Source organism: Diabrotica virgifera, chromosome 3 (genome assembly GCF_917563875.1).
Source record: "Diabrotica virgifera virgifera chromosome 3, PGI_DIABVI_V3a".
NCBI lineage: Eukaryota > Metazoa > Arthropoda > Insecta > Coleoptera > Chrysomelidae > Diabrotica > Diabrotica virgifera.
In genome coordinates, this window is record NC_065445.1 from 11,394,118 (window position 1) to 11,409,803 (window position 15,686).

Genomic DNA, 15,686 nt, shown 5'->3' on the forward strand with positions numbered 1-15,686 from the left:
CGTCTGATTACATGACCTATCCATCTAAGGCGTGCTAATTTTACGTCAGGTTCTCTAAAACTTCTATACAACTCAAAGTTGTAACGCCTGCGCCACAAACCTTGTTCTTTTATGCCTCCATATATTCGTCTTAGTAGTTTTAGCTCAAAACGTTTGAGCAGTTCTTGGTCATTCTGTGTAAGTGACCAAGTTTATGACCCATATTATGTTAGCACTGGTCTTATTAGTGTTTTGTATACAGTCAGTTTAATTTTTCTATAATTTAAGTTTAATTTCTTTTATTTATATTTTTATAGATTGAATTTTTGAGGCCATCTGTGTTCTTAATCCATAGTAACACTTATTGGCGAGCACTATTCTTCTTTTAATTTCTTCACTGACATTGTTATCCTTTAGTTAGCAGCGAGTCTAAGTATATGAAGGTGTCGACACCTTCCAGTTCTAGGTCATCAATTATTATTCTTGTAGGTGTCGGGTTGCTTGACCTAGTGCAACACATATATCTGGTCTTTTGAACATTTATATTTAGTCCCATTTTCTGTGCAGATGCTCTTAACGACCGAAATGCTTCAGTCAGAGATTCTGTGGACCTACCTATGATGTCTATGTCCTCTGCGTATCCGACAATTTGTACTGATTTGTTAAAGATAGAACCATTAGTAGTAATCTGGGACTCTCGAATTATTTTTTTCTAATGCCAGGTTAAATAAGAGACACCATCACTCTGGCTTAGTCCATTTTTGCAATGGAAGGGTTTTGAGAGATCGTTTTGGATTTTTACCATGCTCTCTGCACCTGCGAGTGTAAGTTCAGTTAATTGAACAAGATTAAACAGTATTCGAAATTCTACCATAGCAAGTAGAAGTTTATTTCTATTAACGGAGTCGTATGCGTCTTTGAAGTCAACGAATATGTGGTGGGTGTCGACGCCGAACTCTAGGGTTTTTCGATTGGGTTTTGAATGAAATTTTACCTAGATAAATTGACGGGAGGTGAATGCATATTGTAGATTCCCTCTTGTATGTTTCATTTATCGTCCGTTTGCTTTGCAAATTGTAAAAATAGAAAACACGAATTTAGGTTGTCACCAGAAAGTTATTTCCAACGATAAAAGTTTTAGATTTTTGGATCTGTGATAATTTTTGACCTTTACACAATATTGTGAAATTTTTCTCCGAACTTTCGTGACCTACTTTATGTATTTTTATCGACTACTGAAATCTACTGGCCCCTGTAAGGATATATTATTTCGGGGTCTAGGACGTTTCATCGCCGCCGTTTCGATGCCGCCAGTTCGATGCCGATGCCGGCCGATTCATCGCCAGTCAATTAATCGCTATCTGATATATTTCCGAATTTTCGACAGTTACAATTATTAGTTATTTTTAGTATTAATTAGGAATTCTAGGAAATGCGAGATATGACGGCGATGAAATGGACTGGCGATGAACCGGCGGCATCGAAACGGCCGGCGATGAACCGGCGGAATCGAAACGTCCCATTCCGATTATTTCGTACCTTACAGTACAGAAATGAATATGTATTTAATCGTTACATCTTGTTAATGTCATAAAATCGACGAAAAAATATTTATTGTATTATTATTAACAATATAAGCAGTAATTATTCTTAAATTTTTATAAGATTGTCAAAAATCTTTAGTAAAACCTTTTAGTAACTATGACTAGAATATTAAACTGAGCTACTAAGCCGTTAACTACTTTTTATCACTAGTATTTGTAACAGTTTATGCTGCGTTAGTAAAATCAGGAAAGCGTATAAAATATAGCTGAAAACATATTGATAAACACATGATAAGAGATGACATGGTGATAAAAGATACTTTTTTATTTCTTTTATAACATGTTCATTTTGTTTTTTGCCTTTTTGTTGTTTAATTTTATTTAATAGAGCCAGCATGTTTAATTGACGATACCGATACATCGTTTATATACACCCAGAAGCAAGTAAAGCCCATTTACGCTATATTTTTAGCGAATAAGAACAAATAATTATGATTTGGTACCTTCAGCTATAGAACTTTCATCAGCAATACCTAGTTAGCACGGGTATGGGTATTTATACAAGGAAAAACCATAACTGAGTAACCTCTGTCACTATCTTTGTCTTCTCCACTTACAAGACCATCTGGTGGCAGCATTACACACGGACTCATCCGAAAACATGCCGCTACAATCTGCATCAGCCCAGTTGTCTTAGTCTCTTACAAAGCAGTTGAGTTTTGTAATATTCTACAGATAACAGTAGACACATAACTCGTGCTCTGTATAATAAATACAATCATAAACAAACTCTTCACATGCTTCAATCCACATTTATCATAAGTCAAATGAGTCAGGAACTAAAATTCGAATTGTTATCCTTTGATGTCTTTTAAGACCTAAGTATAAAGCAATAAAGAGTGATGAATTAGTCGACAAGAGGATCTATAATTGCATCCACGACCTGTCGTTTACCGTGATAACAATCTTTAGCGAACTGGTTCTTTTTATACCTAGAAAAGTGAATACAAATAAAATGAAAGTAAAGACGATTCAGATTTGATTAGAGGACAGGGCCCCTACTATATGCTTATACGTATTTCGGCTTTACTGTAGCCTTCTCGGAGTACCTGTGTAGAGGCACTAAATTGGAATCAAATCTTTTCATCTCTTGAGGAGGCTACGGTAAAGCCGAAATACGTGTAAGCAGATAAGAGAAGCCCTGTCCTGTAACCAAATCTGAATCATCTTTGCTTTCATTTTATTTGTATTTAGTTTTGTAAGTATAAAAGGAACCAGTTCGCTAAAGATTGTTATCACATGTCATTGATGCAGTTATAGATCCCCTTGTCGACTAATTCATCACTCTGTATTCTATATATTTATATCTTAAAAGGCATCATCATCATTCAACCCGGATCTGTCCACTGCTGGATATAGGTCTCCCTCACTCTTTTCCATATACTCCTGTTTTGTACTATTTGCATCCAATTTTTGTCGATCCGTTTTATGTTGACCATCTTGTTGGCCGACGACCTCTACTTCGATATACTTCTTGTCTTGGTCTTCAGTGTATTATTCGTTGTGTTCATCTGCTATCTGACATTCTAGCTATGTGCCCCGCCCTGTTCCACTTCAGGGTCATAATTCTTTCTATGGCATCTGTCACTCCTGTTCTCCATCTTATTTCCTTGTTCGTAATCTGATCCCTACCAGAAATGCCTAACATCGAGCGTTCCATGGCTCTTTGTGTAACACAAATTTTATTTCTTATTTTCTTGGTTAATGTTAAAGTTTCTGCACCATATGTAAGTACTGATTAAAGACTTTTCTTTTGAGACATATAGGCAGTTCTGACTTAAGGCTCAGCTTGCCGAATTCCATCCAAATGAGTCTTATGCGGCGGCCTCGTTCGCACGTTTGATTATCTCTTCCTATGCGTATCTCATGCCCAAGTACTTATAAGAGGTGGTTTCTTGCATTTATTGAAATCTTTTCGCTTAACACATGATTTGTGTTTTTGTGTGGTTGATTTTTAATCCAACTTGTAGGGAGGCTAGGTATAGTTTCTCCAGTTGTGATGCTGCATCATCGATGCTGTCAGCAAACAGAACAATATCGTCAGCCTACCTCAAATGACTAAGTATTTCTCCGTTGACATTAATTCCTTTTTCACTCAGATTTGCGTTCTTAAACATATGCTCTAATAAGGTTGTAAACAATTTTGGCGAAATTGTGTCTCCCTGTCGCACTCCCCGTTTTATTTTAAATGTGTTAGTTTTTTTATCTGGCAGTTTCACGCTTGCTGTCGCATTTTGATAGATGTATTTGATCATGTTTATATAGCGACGATCCATACGGCATTCTGTTAAGACCTTTAACATGTTTTGATGGCTTATTGTGTCAAAAGCTTTTTCATAGTCAACAAATATCAGGACTAATGGCTTATATTCAACACTCTTTTCTATTAAGTTCCTAATTACTTGTAAATAATCATACGTGCCATATCCCGCTCTAAAACCTGCTCTCTTGGCTGAGAGAAATCCAGCTTACCTCCTAGTCTGTTGGTAGTAACTCTTGTGAATAGCTTATATTATCCTTGTGGCAGCAAGCTAATGGGGCGGTAGTTTCTAAGGTCGCTGATATCTCCTTTCTTATGAAGTAATATGATTTCCGGGTTATTCCACTGCGTCGGTGTTATCGCTTCACACAGACATTTATTGACAATTTAGCAAGTGCCAGTAATAGTTTATTTCCTCCTAGTTTTAGGCTTTCAGTCACCTTAAAAGGCATCAGAGGATAACTAGGTATCCGAATTTTAGTTCTTGACTCATTTGATATACGTATAAGCACATAGTAGAGGCTATGTCCTGTAATCAAATCTGAATCATCTTTACTTCCACATTTATCAGCTCATTTAGACAACTTGTCAACTTAATTCCTATATCTGGGACATTCTTCTTCTTCAGGTGCCGTCTTACAAAAGTTGCCAATGACTTCTGCAAACTATTGCCTAACTTGCTTGTTTATTTTTAGTGGCCAAAAGTCCAGGGTTCAGGTCTATTCTGTGATGCTTTTTAGCCACGTTTTCTGTCGTCTAAGAGGGCTTTCTCAGCCCTAAATATTTTCTTCAATTATCAGCTGTAGGATATACCATACCTCTTGTGTCTAAGAACATGTCCGAGATAAGCTGTTTTTAACTTTTCTTCGAAATTACAGGAAGAATTGAAGAATAGTGCTTGCCAATAAGTATTACTATGGTTTGAGAAGACAGATGGACTCAAAACTACCCATAAAAATTAAAGTGACCGTTTCAGAGATACTTTAACGTGTTATCACAAGTTTTCGGCCATAATTTTATACATTTCCTTTTTTTTGTATTGCTTAGACTAAAATTACTTTTGCGGCATCAAAAATATCACTTTCACGCTAAATTGACATTACAATATGTCAAAATACGCAACTCGCTTTATATCAAAACCGTCTCTTTTAAACAGAGACACTAAATACAGCAACCACTACGAATAGTGATCGATAATGTACTTTATCCACCCGATGTAATTATACACAGTCGTGTAGATCCCGTACTTCTGTCTTCTACCGCATCCGTCACCAAAACTCGTTATCCCCTGAATACTGTAAATGAGGCGTTTGTTCCTCTTTGTCGGACACATCAAACCTCCGCCGCTGTCTCCTGCGCACGTGTCTGCTCTGCCTGAGTACCAGCCTGCGCAGAGCATGTTGTCGCTGATGAGGAACTGCTTGTAGGACTTTCTGCAGGTTTTCTGGTGTACTATTGGAAGCTGGAATAATTTTTATAGAATAAGATGAATGGTTTTTTTGAAAAAATATATAATTGTGAAAATTATGTCCCATAAGGGAAGAGAAAGTGGAAGAATGTACAGGGGGATTCGACTTGGGAACAGAAATGAAAGAGGTTTATCGAATTTTGCCAAAACAATAATTTTGTTATAGCGTGTTATAGTGAATATGTAGATTGTTTAAACTGCCAAAGAGACGTGACTGACTATACACGTGAAAGTCACAAGCAGAAGCCTAAGATGGTGTGGTATTAAAGATACAAAAAGCGGAAATTAAAATGACATCAAAAAACAGCAAAAATGACAAAGCAGTAGGTCCAGACCAAATCCAGATAAAATGATGAAACCTTAGACAAGTAGACTTGTTTAACCAAATATACAAAACAGGATATATACTGAAACAATGGCTACTCTCCACCTTTTAATAAGCTATTCATAAAAATACAATCGTTCGACACTGCAGTGAATACAGAACAATATCATTAAAATGTTTTCAAATTATTCTTGGAAATAATACATGGGCGTATAAATAAACAACTGGAAGAAGCAATAGATGATAGTTAGTTATTTAAGTTCAGATACGGACTAGGAACCAGAGAGGCACTTTTAATGTGACAGCTCAAAGATGTATATGGATATGAATGTGAATGTGCATGTTTGTTACGTTGACTTTGAACAAGCATTTGGCAAAGAAAGACAAGTCCAAATGCTAAAGACAAAAACATAGACAAAAAGGAATAATAACAAAGCTTTACTAGAATCAACGAGCGCAAATTGTAATAGATAACGAACCCAGTTCAGAAATTGAAATCAGGAGATAAGTTAAGCAGGAATGTATTCTGTCTCCACTTCTATTCAATACAGTGAACTACTGTGAACTAATTACTATATGCAAGAGAAGGAATAATAATTAAGGGAAGAACTATTAACAACATAAGATATGCCGATAACACCGTGATTATTACAAGCTCTGCTGAACAACTCCAACTATTAAATTGTTGTTATTTTAAACAATATACAAACCTTAGCCTCGTGAAGTACAGGAACACCATATACATCCTCTGGATCAACCTTCCCCCATCCCATAACTGAGCACACCTGTCTCGTCTTTGGTTTTCTAGCGGGAAGGCAAGCGATTGGTGTATTGACTGCTCTCGGTAACATTAGCAATGCGATGTCGTTATCGACAGTTTTATAGTTGAATTTAGGATGGGGAAACATCTTGTAGACTGTCATTTCGACGTCGCTTCCGTCTGTGGCTCTGAGATCATGTGCGTTGAGTCGAACTCGTAAGTACCTTCTGATGCAGTGGTTGGCTGTGAGGACCCAGCGATTAGATATGAGGGTTCCGCCACAGAAAACTTCCTGTAAAGATAAAAACAATTATTTTTTTACTTAATTAGATGACTTTGGTAAAGACCGATTAGCCAGGCAATTTTTTTTATTTTACTATATTTTTTTTATTAAAAACTCGTCCTTCTTCACAATTACAATGCTTAAGTCATTCTGTCTCCCAACACGTTTAAATTTTTTTGACAGTTATGTACCAACGGTACTCTTAAGTCAGCTTAATTTTTTCGGTCATAATTTATTAAAATAAGCTAATAGCGTTATTTTTTCCCAACGATCCTTTAGATTTAGAGTACCTATCTACAAATCTTATTTTATATTTCCACGAAATCCTTTGAATGGCATTTGAAGTATTAAAGCAAATTTTGTTATTATTATTAAATTAATTACTTCATTATTACTCCATTAAAATGTTACATTTTTTAAGCCGTACCTTGCATTTGTTAGATGAGTCAATTTTATTTCTTTAATGTATAGGGGGGATCAGTAGAAGCTTACGTTCAAGTTTTTGGGGTCGCCACCCTTGTCCCCCGGCCGCCATCTTGGAAATGGGGTGCAAAGGGGTTTCGCGCTATATCTCGTAAACTACCAACCCTACGGAAAATCTAATTAAACATAAAATGTAGCAAATTAAATTTTCTACAATTTTGTTTCTATTACTTTTTATCGTCAAGTGACAAACAAAAAAGATATAAACAAAAATATGTAAACATTTTTTAACAAGTTTCCTTTTGGAGGTTATAACTTTTTTTCAGTTCATTTTAAAATAAAATAACATTTTAGCAATTTTGTAGAGGGTTTTTCAGCGAACAATTTCCACTAGGAAGTTGTTCAATTCTATTTATTTATATAGGTTTTACAGCGCTCCAAACTTGACCAGATTCTCGAATGCTCATAGGGATACAATAAAAACAAAAGTTAGGCTTACTTTTCTATCTATATATATTTTTTATTCATACAATTTATTATGATTTTAACATTCCTATGCTATTACTAATCTGTTTTTGACCTTTCTCCCCACTATAAATCTTATAACCCTAAGCATATATAGAAAACGCCCAAAAAGTTGTTTGAGGGAAAATTCGCCGGTTCAGAAGAAGAATGACGCAACCGCAAAATGCAAAATTCTTAAGAAGAGCAAAAAAACGATTTTTGATAGCAAAATCATAAAGTATGATCAAAATTAGCCATTCACCACACCGTGGTCAGGATCTCGAGATATAACCGTTTTTTGGGGTGTGCTGCTTGTCTATGAAGTAACATAACATTTTCCTATTGTATATTTTGACTTAAAATTTTCCAAAAAACTTCTTCATGAAATATATTTTATTGTTGTGTTGGTTAAAATTATAAACTAGAAAGTTTGTCACTCAACTTTTTTAAGTAAACATGAAACTAACGAAATATGATGACAAAATGTTTAAAAATTAACAACTCCTTTTTTAATGTGTTTAAACATTTTGGACAAATTTCTTTGTTATGTACATACTTCAAAGATGACACAGTAAAATTTTCAAACTGATTTTTGTCATTTTTGTATAAAATTTGATTTTTGAACATGTTCCACCAACTCTAGATAAAAATAAACTTCATATTCGGATTCAGCGACCTCGAAATCATAAAAATAGACTAAAATTGGTCATTTACCTTAAATTTGATTTTCGTGGTCGGCATAAGGGTTGATGCAGCTCGCCTAATTGGCCTAATATATAGATAGAAAAGTATTGTATTCCTATGAGAATTCGAGAATCTGGTCAAGTTTGGAGCGCTGTAAAACCTAGATAATAAATAAAATTAAACAACTTTATAGTGAAAATTGTTCATTGAAAAATCCTCTACAAAATCGCTATGTGTTATTTTATTGTGAAATGAACGGAAAAAAAGTTAACCTCCAAAAGGAAACTTCTTACAAAATTTTCTCTTATTTTTGTTTATAACTTTTGTTTATAACTAAAATTGTAGGAAATTGAATTTGCTACATTTTATGTGTAATTAAATTTTCTGTAGAATTGCTAGTGTAGGAGATACAGTGCGAAAGCCCTTTGCACCCCTTTTTCCAATATGGCAGCCGGGGGACAAGGGTGACCACCCCAAAAACTTGAACTTAAGCTTCTACTGAACCCCCCTACATATTAAAAAAAATAAAATTTACTCCTCTAAGAAATGCAACTCTAAATGTAACATTTCAATGGACTATATAAAATTTATCTGTACATAAACATGAAGAATCATCAATTAAACCAATTTTACATTTATAGCTTGGTGACATTGCATGATTTGTTTTTATTTTGTTTATAGTAATAATAAAGTTCCTGTTGTTTTGGTTGTGGAACCATCTTAGCCTTGGGATTTGGACTTGACATGATTTATAATTTAATCCTGTTTGATACAGTTCGTACAGATTTTTGCCATTTAGTTTTTAGCTGAATTTTAAGTGCGGTATTCAAATATTTATATGGAATACACTGATTAACAGAATCTCTGTCTAAGTTTGGGGCGGATTTTGCAAAATGGAGAAAAAATGGGACAATGGGAAGACAAAAACTAAATAATACATACCCTAAATTGATTCAAAATGGCGACGTGCCAAGGCCATTTGTACTTTCTCGCTTCTATCCCACCTATGATTTTTAGCATTTTCGACTTTCTTGCAGGTACACCGCATCTTCGATTTCGTCTTCTTCTCCTAGGCTGTCTCTGTGTACTGTTCTGGTTATTGGTGTCGTAATGGTACCTTCTTGCATCTAGAAAAGAGAATAGCTTTAATAAATAAGTCGTTAAAGATACGCAACATCAACATGTTGGTGGATAGTTACTCGAATGAAAACTTCAAAACATTTCAGTCCTTGGGCCCACCATTAAAAAAAATAATTAATTACCTCCCTTATTAGACTTTTCTTATTCAGTTATTCATGTCGTGTCGGACAACTTTTATATTTCGGAAAATTTTCGGAAGGGGGGCGTTTTGTAAATGTAGAGATTTCTAGATTTTGGTGCATCCAACAACTGGAGTACCCTTAAAAATGTGTCGGACAATATTACCAATTAATTGTACATGTTTTTATCAAACAATCCTGCAAAAATCAGCTGTGAGCGAATAAATTTTATTTCTCTTTATGATGCATGCCCCCCATATGGGAGGCGTACTATGGAGTCATAAATGATGATTTTTTTGCAGGATTGTTTGATAAAAAATACTTACAATTAACTGGTACTATTGTCCGACAAACTTTTAAGGGCACTCCAGTTGTCGGACGCACTTAAGTTTAGGAACCTCTATATTTTCGAAACGCCCCCTCCCAAAAATTTTAGTTATTCGACTTAGCATAAATAACCGAAAAAAGTTTCATGAGGAAAGTCACAGCTAGTTCAAATATCACAGGATTTTAACTCTTCCTTCTTTATACAGGGTGTCCAGAAACTCTACCGACAAACGAAGACAGGAGATTCCTCAGATAATTTTAAGACAATTTAACCCAATTCACCTAGTCCGAAAATGCTTCCTAAGGGAGCTAGAGCTCTTTGAAAATGGCGCCATGTAATTAGTTTTTCTTAAATACCTCCAGAACGCTTTTATTTAGCAAAACGAAAATTTGTATACATATTTACTTTCCTGAAATGAATCAATTCCGTCCATTGCGAATTTCTAGTACCGGTCATAGGCGTCCGTTTTGGGCAAGGCAACGGTTATTTTATCGCATAACTTTTTTGTCTTTAACTTTTAAGCATTTTTGGTACTGAATTATTAAATTGTGAGATATTCTAGTACTAAAAGGTACTCTTGCTTTAAGTCGGTAGGATACGCCGTTTTCTAGAAAAATCGATTTGAAAGTTTTTAGTTTTGGGAATTTGAAAACAAAGTTAAAAAAAAATTAAAAAAAAACGATGTATTTTACCAACTTAAAGCAAGAGTAACTTTTAGTACTCGAATATCTCATAATTTAATAATCTAGTGTCAAGAATACTTAAAAATTAAAGACAATAAAGTTATGCTATAAAATACCTGTTGACCTATCCAAAACGGACGCCTATGACCGGTACTAGAAATTCACCGTTAATGAAATCGATTAATCTCTGGAATATAAATAAATGTACCAGTTTTCATCTTTCTAAATAGTTTTTTTTAATCTTTTTTTTTTAAATTCAAGGAACGAAAAATTTTCAAATCGATTTTTCTAGAAAACGGTGTATCCTATCGACTTAAACTAAGAGTAACTTTTAGTACTAAAATAACTCACAATTTAATAATTCAGAGTAAAAAATGCTTAAAAATTAAAGACAAAAAAGTTAGGCGATAAAATAACCGTTGCCCTGCCCAAAACGGACGCCTATGACCTGTACTAGAAATTCGCAATGATTGAAATCGATTCATTTCTGGAAAGTAAATATGTATACCAATTTTCGTTTTTCTAAATAGAAGCGTTCTGGAGGTATTTAAGAAAAACTAATTACATGCCGCCATCTTCAAAGAGCTCTAGCTCTCTTAGGAAGCATTTTCGGACTAGGTGAATTGGGTTAAATTGTCTTAAAATTATCTGAGGAATCTCCTGTCTTCGTTTGTCGGTAGAGTTTCTGGACACCCTGTATATTTTAGAAACTGTTTGCTTAACTCATAAACATCTAATCTACATGTCTGTCTTTCCAGCAAGACCTAATCATGACTATTTCACGAGAAATTCTACCTTTCATGTCTGTTTACCGACCCTGTCCTCTGAGTTAGTAAAGAAATCTATATTATATTCGCAAAAAAACTGTACAACCATCTCCCTCTACAACTTAAATCTGCAGCATCTTTCCCCAAATTGCGTAATATGACAAAAACCTAGGTACCTACCTGAAAGATCACATTATTCAGTAAAATAATTTCTTAATCAATAACTAAGAAATTACAGTACTCTTTGTACAAGTAGTATTTTTTTATCTATATTTGGGTGTCATATGGAGCAGCTTAACTTTTAAAATTATTAGTTACTAAGTTGGACTATGCAATTTGCAATTTATTTAAATTTTTAAATTTTGCAATTGATCGTTTCTGTTTTACTGCATTATTATTATTTTTAATTATATTGACGATTTATGTAATTTTAGTAAATTGTATTGTTATTGTTTTGTTTTCATGACTTTTTATAAGCTTTGTCGATAAAATTGTACAATTTTCCATGACAATAAAGCATATTTCTATTCTATTCTATTCTATAAGGTAATAATTTGTGGGCAATAGGACTGTTTCCCTTGAACTGTGTCGTTTGATATTTTATTGTAACATTATACGAAAAGAGTGCTTAAACTTCACTGTGTAGTCATCAAATTCCTTCAAACTCATTCCACGAAATTATCTTATTTCTCTTGATGATGATGAAAGCTAGTTTGCTTTTTGCTTCCTACAAATTGTACGAAAAAATATTTAGATATGAAATTGTAGCTTATTTAATTTCCAAGAACTTGGTTTTCGAACAATTTTTCTGCGGCAAAAATTAAGTGAGCTATTGACAATAATTAAAACTTGTAATATCATGCAAAATCCACCTTTACCAATCATTTCAAAGTCACCTCTTTTTGCGACTGGTGGTTTTAAAATGATTTAATATTAATGAAAAGAAAATAATCGTTTCGTTTTGATTCAATTCGAGTCTCTGGCCATCCTCTGACATCTGATGTTTAGGAATCTATTCCTTGTCAAAGAGGCTTTACAAGAAGACTATTCGATTTAACGATTTAACCTAACGATTATTTTGTTTTTGTCATATCTTACTCGGTTTTAGAGTACAAAATGACCACGTTTCATATAAGTAATCTACGACGCATTATTGAAGTGTTCTTCTAGCGGCACCGCTTGGTACTAGTGTATCTCGGTTAACAGATTACTTGGACGTGGTCGAAATTATTTTTCACTCATTTAATATTAATGGCCTTATAGTTCTTGTAAAAACCTACAAAATTATTTTTTGTCAAACTTTCCAAGATAAAAAATAAAAAAGTTACGGTTAAAAACCAATATATTTTTTTGAAAAAAAAAAATGGAGAAATCTAGTTGGAAGCATAATAATGTAAGTTAGCGGTGTTTTTTTGTATGGTGTACATAAGAAACTTATATATACGCATACATTAATTCGTACTCGACTCATGGAACTATATAACTAATCAACACATACGAATACGTATACATATTTGTGTATGCGTGTATCCGTATATTTTAGGCGGGACGAATATAAATGAATTGAGCAATTTTGAGCAATTAGGGGTAGTTTGCACCCTTAAAAAGAACTTTTAAAGGGTCGAAATAGTCAATAAATATAGTTAGAGTATTAGACAATCATTATGTAATGCATTTGAACAAATTTCACTCACTTTAAACTTTTTTATAGGTTTTTGCAATAAGGGGTAGTTTTCACCATAAAAAGCGCCAATCAGCACAACATAGATTTGGAAGTAGAGGGTAAGGTGAACTTAATTCCCAATTTTCATGCAAATCGATCCATTCTGTAAAAATTGCGAGGTTTTGTCCTATGTAAAGCTTAATTATTTGGACTAATATAACCACTTACCATTATTATTCCTACTTTGTTCTAGCAGGTTCAGAACATACACCTCGCAGTTGGTTTTACTGTGATAGCAGTACGCATGCTCCTTTTGAACTTGCTTTCCGCATCTACTAGGCTTCTTGCATTTCCTGTTCCTAAACGTTCTGCAGTTTCTGTTACATGGCGACCATTCACTCCATCTACTCCAGATATCTGAAGGAGCTTGTTTCATCAAGTAGTTGTTGTTCTGGAAGAAAATGGTTTTTAAAATATGAGCTACAAAGTAAATGTCATGGATTGTAAAAATTACAGAGCTCTGTCTCCTTCTGTATAACGAAGAAGACCTTTCTCGTCTTAATTTGTAGTCAGTTTTCCATTTTGAAATTATGTCGCCAGCAGCTCTTACCAAGAGTTGTCTGTGTACCCGCACTCTCACCAAAAACCTACCACTACCATTGATGCGCTCCTGAGATGAAACACCGGCAAAAATTTTAAAGACCGTGCAAAACCACAAACAGGAAAGCTGTAAGGATACTATGTTTTCATGGCCTCAAGCTTGGCCGCCTGTGCATCAAGGTCGCCCAACGGCTTATTTAATAAGAACATATCTTCTAGAAATACCCAGCGGAGGTATGGTGGCCGAGTCAGATAGAACCAGTTGCTTCTCCAACTTTCTGCCAGGGTAACACAATAATTCTTCAGGTATCGTGATATGAAGCTATTAGCTGATTTATAAAATGTTCCTCCTTTTCTCTCTTCTGTCATTCTAGCACATTCTGACAATGAAGCGCCAATAATAGCAACAATGTGGTCCGTGTATGGTGTGGAAGATCTACTTCGACTTCTTTTGCTTTTTACCTTTCTCTGGACGGTTTTTCAAGACCATTTCTTCGAAGCATGTGTCCAAAATAGCCTATTATTTGTTCTGATATTTGTCTTGTTAGTATTTTCTCTGTTTAGCCGGTTCAGTATTAATTCATTTGTTCTTCGGGTCACCTATGGCATTCTTAGCATTCGTCTTCTCAAGTACATCTGTAATCTTTTTATCTTTTTCTATAAGGGTCCAGCAGTCCAATGCATAAGTGAAAACTGTAAAGACTAGACTTCTTACCAGTCCCCATTTTTATCGATAGTTATTTCATGGCTTTTCCAAATTTTTGTTAATTTTGCCATAGAGCTTTTTGCAATTGCTGACCGGCGCTGTATTTCTTCAGTAGAGCCCCCCTTGTTAGTTATTAAAGAGCCCAAATACACAAATTTCTTTATTTGCAATAGCGATATTGTTTATCATCGTCAGATAATTTCTTCAATCCGTTGTAGAAGGTGAATCAGTTCAACCTCGGAACTAGCGAGGATGGTTGTATGATCTGCATATCTCAAACACAACAATATGTTACTGTTTTTAAAAAATAATTTCACTTTTATAAAACATAACTTTTTATAATAAAACGTTTTCATTATTAAATAATTGATGGATTCGACCGTTACCTGATGGAAGTTCATTTTATCTAACAATAAAACACTGAAAACGTTTGTTTTCTATACTTCCACAAAATTTATTACAACTATGTGACTACAGCTGTTTCGGCAGAGTGTCTTTCTCAAGTGATTTAGTTTAGTATGTGTTTGATGTAGTAAACAATGGCTATAACGAACAAACAATTAACAAAATTTTAAACCAAAACCCCATAAGAAAGCCCTGAAATTAGTCTATACACCACCACAGAAAACCCCAGTACCTTCTGCTCTATCACATATACTGGCAAGATAACAACAAAAATAGCTAGATACATAAAAAAGAAATGAATAACACCAGCTTTCAGACCTAACAACAACTTAAGCAAATATATTAAGAACAATAAGAGCCGAAAGAGAAAACAACTACAGAGTGGTGTTTACAAACTAACTTGTGGTGACTGTCCGAAAACTTACATCGGTCAAACTGGCAGAACTTTTGACAAACGGATAGCAGAACACAAAAGGGCTTTCAACAATAGAAAAGCAGACACTTCTACATACGCACTTCACCTTTTAGATCATAATCATTCTTTTAATGAACAGTTTCAAATTCTGCATATTCAAACTAAAGGCCTTAAGCTAACTTTATTAGAATCTATGGAAATAATGGAAATTAATAAATTGAAAAATAAAGATATAATTCTGAATGACAAACTCGAGACATACAGCTCCCCCACTCATCAACCTCTTCAGTTAAAGACTTTAAAAAGGTAAACACATAGTAAACTAAATCACTTGAGAAAGGCACTCTGCCGAAACAGCTGTAGTCACATAGTTGTAATAAATTTTGTGGAAGTATAGAAAACAAATGTTTTCAGTGTTTTATTGTTAGCTTTCATTATTTTTATAGGACCCAATATAAAATTATAAACTATTTTCTTGTTTCAATTTCTATGTCATAAAAAATTTTGTAATCGACTTTAAACTCATATACATCAAAGAAAATATTTAATACAAACTTTAAGGGAAATATT

The 15,686-nt window shown here is 34.2% G+C and overlaps 1 protein-coding gene across 1 annotated transcript in view; it reads right to left on the bottom strand.

Annotated features, from left to right (window-relative positions):
• Positions 1-978: 978 nt before the first annotated feature.
• Positions 979-15,686, bottom strand: part of LOC114324165 (plasminogen) — a 132,147-nt gene continuing 117,439 nt past the window's right edge. Inside the window, exons 3-6 of the mRNA XM_028271918.2 lie at positions 13,219-13,441; positions 9,233-9,417; positions 6,347-6,688; positions 979-5,305 (exon numbers count right to left, since the gene is read on the bottom strand). Coding sequence (XP_028127719.1) covers positions 5,021-5,305; positions 6,347-6,688; positions 9,233-9,417; positions 13,219-13,441 — 1,035 coding nt within the window. The 3' untranslated portion in view covers positions 979-5,020. The remainder of the gene's footprint in view (positions 5,306-6,346; positions 6,689-9,232; positions 9,418-13,218; positions 13,442-15,686) is intronic.